At 37.2% G+C, this 6,000-nt stretch overlaps 1 protein-coding gene across 1 annotated transcript in view; it reads right to left on the bottom strand.

Moving 5' to 3' along the window:
* Positions 1-249: 249 nt before the first annotated feature.
* Positions 250-6,000, bottom strand: part of Septin11 (septin 11) — a 140,367-nt gene continuing 134,616 nt past the window's right edge. The window contains exon 10 of the mRNA XM_058584281.1: positions 250-403. Within this exon, the coding sequence (XP_058440264.1) occupies positions 400-403 (4 nt within the window). The 3' untranslated portion in view covers positions 250-399. The remainder of the gene's footprint in view (positions 404-6,000) is intronic.

Raw genomic sequence — 6,000 nt, 5'->3', positions numbered from 1 at the left:
GGCACTGAGTTTGATCCTTAGCACCACATAAAAATAAACAAATAAAATAAAGGCATGCTGTCCATCTACAACTGCCCCCCACCAAAAAAAAAAAAAACAAAACCCAAAAAACAAAAAGGTGATGCGAAGTTTCCTGATCTGAGCAACTGGAAGAATGAAATTAATTGTCATTTACTGAATTGGGAATAGACATCAGAGAGGAAACAAATAACACAAAATAAATTCATTAGGATATAGGGTACTTACAGAATAGAATAGAAAGTAGAAATGTTATGAGGTGAGTGGGTTGAAGTTCCAGGCTTGCTCAGAGCTCCAGGTTCAGAAGTTGGACATGATTAGAGATCAAAAGGGAAAATGGGATGGGGCCAGTCCATTTGAGGAACTGGGGCAGCGATCAGCTCACCTGTTGAGGGAGGAAACAATAAAATGGCTGCTGACCACTGCCCAGGCAACTGCAATATAGTAAGCTTCAGGCCTAGAAGAAACTCTTCAATGCACAAGACAACCTCTTCAGCAAAGAATTATTCAGCCTCAAGCAGGAGTGCTGAGGCCAAGAAACCCTGCTCTGTATGAAAGCTGCCTCATGCTTCATTTTCTATACCTCAGAAGACAAGTCAGATTATTCTAGATTTAGGGCCTCAAACTCCACTGGAAACCATATTTTAAAGCAGTAGTGGCAAATGTATAGGTACTTTTCAAAAGAGTCTCTGCAAGAATTGCCACCACATTTGAAATTATTTTGAAAGCCTAGAATTTAACTTTACAATACTATGGTAAAATGTAACTGCACAAATGAATACAACCCCACCTGGTATAGCATAAATTTATTAGGAGTTTAAATAGACCATCTGTATGTGCTCAAGTCTGCAACTAAAATTAATAAGGTTGTAAATCATGTTACAGCTTTGAAATTTTTGCAGGAACCTTTCCAGGAAGCAGAATGCTATGGTTTTGTCTAATGACAGATCCTCAGGCAGTCCTGTAACAGGGCTGCATTCACAGCACACAATATGCTTTTTGTGTCCCAAGGGTTCCCTTGGGACAAACTGACTTACCTGGAGCAAGTGGACAGATTCACTAGAGAATTCAGCCAGTGCTGTAGATGGGCTTTTTCCCTTAAGCTCAATTCCAGAACTGAGAACCTGGGCTTGGCATGGAGCCAGGCAGGCATCTATAGCAGTTAAAGAAGGGAAGGAAACTTTGCAAACATGCCTCAGAGCCTTAGAGTTTGTATGACTGGATTGTTTTCTAACATTCTGGCAAAGACTGATATACTTTATAAGTAAGAAATATTTTCTTTTTTCACTTGGAGCTACAAAGTTTTATGTCTAAAATAAACATGATTTATGTCCCAAGAAAGCTCAGTTCCAGAGCACTCTGGACCCTTGGCTAACTTACACCTCTCCTACCACTTAGAATCTAATTCCTTATCACAACCCTGAAGTGAAAACTCTGCCCTTAAATTTCAAGGTACAGGAAAACCTGGACACTCAGAAGGAAACAGTCTATGGAATAGAAATTGTGCAGCCTATGTCACAAGAATTTGGGCTCCAATTATCAGAAAAATGTTAAGTCTTTGTTTTGTTTTTTTATTGGTTGTTCAAAACATTACAAAGCTCTTGACATATCATATTTCATGCATTAGATTCAAGTTGGTTATGAACTCCCAATTTTACCCCAAATACAGATTGCAGAATCACATCGGTTACACATCCACATTTTTACATAATGCCCTATTAGAAACTGTTGTATTCTGCTACCTTTCCTATCCTCAACTATCCCCCCTCCCCTCCCCTCCCATCTTCTCTCTCTACCCCATCTACTGTAATTAATTTCTCTCCTTGTTTATTTTCCCATTCCCCTCACAATCTCTTATATGTAATTTTGTATAACAATGAGGGTCTCCCTCCATTACCATGCAATTTCCCTTTTCTCTCCCTTTCCCTCCCACCTCATGTCTCTGTTTAATGTTAATCTTTTCTTCCTGCTCTTCCTCCCTGCTCTGTTCTTAGTTGCTTTCATTATATCAAAGAAGACATTTGGTATTTGTTTTTTAGGGATTGGCTAGCTTCACTAAGCATAATCTGCTCTAGTGCCATCCATTTCCCTGCAAATTCCATGATTTTGTCATTTTTTAGTGCTGCGTAATGCTCCATGGTGTATAAATGCCACATTTTTTTTTTATCCATTCATCTATTGAAGGGCATCTGGGTTGGTTCCACAGTCTAGCAATTGTGAATTGTGCTGCTATGAACATCTATGTGGCAGTATCCCTGTAGTACGCTCTTTTAAGGTCTTCAGGGAATAGTCCGAGAAGGGCAATAGCTGGGTCAAATGGTGGTTCCATTCCCAGCTTTCCCAGAAATCTCCATACTGCTTTCCAAATTGGCAGTACCAGTTTGCAGTCCCACCAGCAATGTACAAGAGTACCCTTTCGCCACATCCTCGCCAGCACTTGTTGTTGTTTGACTTCATAATGGCTGCCAATCTTACTGGAGTGAGATGGTATCTTAGGGTGGTTTTGATTTGCATTTCTCTGACTGCTAGAGATGGTGAGCATTTTTTCATGTACTTGTTGATTGATTGTATGTCCTCCTCTGAGAAGTGTCTGTTCAGGTCCTTGGCCCATTTGTTGACTGGGTTATTTGTTATCTTATTGTCTAATTTTTTGAGTTCTTTGTATACTCTGGATATTAGGGCTCTATCTGAAGTGTGAGGAGTAAAAATTTGTTCCCATGATGTAGGCTCCCTATTTACCTCTCTTATTGTTTCTCTTGCTGAGAAAAAAACTTTTCGGTTTAAGTAAGTCCCATTTGTTGATTCTTGTTATTAACTCTTGTGCTATGGGTGTCCTATTAAGGAATTTGGAGCCCGACCCCATAATATGTAGATTGGAGCCAACTTTTTCTTCTATCAGATGCAGAGTCTCTGATTTGATATCTAGCTCCTTGATCCGCTTTGAGTTAACTTTTGTGCATGGCGAGAGGAGGGGATTCAGTTTCATTTTGTTGCATATGAATTTCCAGTTTTCCCAGCACCATTTGTTGAAGATGCTATCCTTCCTCCATTGCATGTTTTTAGCTCCTTTATCAAATATAAGATAGTTGTAGCTTTGTGGATTAGTCTCTGTGTCCTCTATTCTGTACCATTGATCCACCCGCCTGTTTTGGTACCAGTACAATGCTGTTTTTGTTACTATTGCTCTGTAATATAGTTTAAAATCTGGTATCGCTATACCGCCTGATTCACACTTCCTGCTTAGAATTGCTTTTGCTATTCTGGGTCTTTTATTTTTCCATATGAATTTCATGATTGCTTTATCTATTTCTACAAGAAATGCCGTTGGGATTTTGATTGGCATTGCATTAAACCTATAGAGAACTTTTGGTAATATCGCCATTTTGATGATGTTAGTTCTGCCTATCCATGAACAGGCTATATTTTTCCATCTTCTAAGATCTTCTTCTAATGTTAAGTCTTTGGTTTTCCCCACCTCATTTTGCTATCTCTGGAAGTCCCCTAAATTTACTTAGTATTTTCCTGAAGCTATAAAAACCCCTACTCAGGAGAGTTTTAATATGTAAAAAAGAATTTCACAGAGGTTCTGCTTGACTGCTATAACTTAGGCTATCAAATTAGTTCAACAAGTTAATAAACTCCATCAACTGTTTTTTTCCTATTGTAAATGAATAAGTAGGTCATTTCTTCAGATTTGTATGTTTTAAACTTTGTGCATTTTAATAATATTAATGTGATTAGATAATTAATTCCCTCAAGAAAAACATTCTTAACTCACAAATTAGCCAAAGTTTATACTTTTACAAAATTTATGTGTGCATAATTATTAAATAAAATTTATGAGTTCACTGTTTTGTATTGAGCTCCTACAGTTGGCCCCAATAGACAAGACCAAACCAGAATGAAGTCATTTACTTTAGGAGCCCACCTAATCAAACTGAACTTTCAAATGTTTAAAAAAAAAACATGGGTTCACAGTAACCAATCAAAGGGGGTCAAATTTACCTGAGCCAGCATAATAAGGAAGTCCCCTCTGTTTTAACCCTATTAGGAAAGAAATGGTAATAACCAATCTGCTTTCTGTTCCCTTTTCTGCTTTCTTAAGCCTTTTTCTACCCAGGAAAACCACCTCATCTGCTCAGCTTGGGGGAGCACCTTTCTTTTCTCATGAGATGCTGTGCCGGTCATGAATCATTAATGAAAGCCAGTTAGATGATAAAATTTGTCTAAATTCCATTTTTAGAATATATATGTATGTACACACACTATACAATTCAAACCACTTTAGGAAACAGATATAAAGACCTAGAAGGTGAGATACACTAGACCTCAACAGGATCTTAGAATAAAGGAAAGTGCTTAAGAAGTCTTTGGAAAGTGGGAACTTGTGAGAAGAGGTACAATTTTAAGTAGATTCAATGAAAGGGGAAATAAGGATAAGCACACAAAATAGTTGCCAAGAGAGAGTTTCTTGGTGATGATGGTGTTTTGATGTTTCCTTTAGGGAAGAAATCATTTGAGTCTCTAGAAATGCTAAGCCTAAAGTGAATTAATGACCATAACACACTGATTGCTAATATGCAAATAATAAAACGTAAAGGCTAAAATCCTAGTTAATAGTTCTAAGTTCAGAGTGCTGTAACAAAATTACCATAGACTGGGTAGCTTGAACAACAAACATTCATTTCTCACAATGTAGGAGGCTGGGAAATCTAAGACCAAGGACATACAAAATCACATGTCTGATCAGAGTTTCTTCTTGGCTTATAGTTAGCAGGCTTCTTGCTATATTCTCACATGACCAAGAGATCATCTCCTTATAGTCACTAATATCATTCATGAGGGGTCTGCCCTCTTTTCATAATTACTCCCTGAGATTCCACTTCCAAATATTATTGCCTTGGGGATTAGGCTTCAACATATGAATTTGAGAGACGTGCACATTCAGTCAATAGAAAAGCTACTAGAAAAGCAGTAGGAAGTATTTGATTCTACTTGTATCAGAAATGTTTCATAGCAGATCATTGGATAATGGTAGATTGGCCTCTGAGTTTTGGAGCATTTGCTTCCTTTCCATCTGGTCTGGTTGAATTCTGGAGAATGTTAAGCACAAATCCAAGCCCCCCCCCCCAAAAAAAAATATCCTCTGAGTTAAGAATGACTTCATGTGTGATTTCATTCTAGATGAATATAGAAATTTCTAATGTTGTTGCACAATATATGTTGTGTTCACAATTTTCCCTTAAATGTGTGATCATATATATTTACCAATAGGCATATTAGTGTTTACAGCATTATCTCCTGGTTTCACGGTCAGCTTGATACTTTAAATCAGCCCAAGACTTTGTACACAGCTGATGCTCAACAAATATTTGAATATTTCTTTAATGAATCAGTTAGGTTCAAACAACTCCAGCTTTCACCAGCAAACGTGGCTTGTAGAATTGACTGATATTAGCATGAGTCTGAACCACACACTGTCCCATGCTGTGTTTAAATAAAGAAATGCCCTAGAGAATTTTTGCAATTTGGATCTTAAAAAAAAGTAGTTGAAAGCTACCTAAATTTCACTTTTAAAAAGTTGATAAGAGCCTCATCTTAGAAGTCAAAGACATGAGGATTCTACTGAAAAGGCAAAATTTCATCAACTTATTGGCAAGTAGAACACGAAATGATGTTGCTCCCACCAGGATACTTTATCTCAGGAAATATCTCCTCCCCGCAGTTTCTCAGTAGTTCCTGCTCAGAAGACAGGCTTGAGGGGGGAAAATAAGCACATAGCAGATCATAAAAATCTAATTTACTCTAAAAAGTAAAAGTTTCTGATAAGTAAAATTAGAAAATGAAATGATACTGATTTCAAGCATAATCTTTGCATACAATGCTTTGTCCTTACCTTTTTCTTAACTAATCACATTAAATGATGAAATGTTTTATTTGTTTGATGGAATTTTGTGTTTCTAATTTGTTTACATAAAGTGA

Source organism: Marmota monax, unplaced genomic scaffold, assembly GCF_021218885.2.
Source record: "Marmota monax isolate L192 unplaced genomic scaffold, Marmota_monax_Labrador192_F-V1.1 WCK01_AAM20220418_F8-fsc00112, whole genome shotgun sequence".
Taxonomy (NCBI): domain Eukaryota; kingdom Metazoa; phylum Chordata; class Mammalia; order Rodentia; family Sciuridae; genus Marmota; species Marmota monax.
This window is presented reverse-complemented; position numbering and strand designations above follow the sequence as displayed.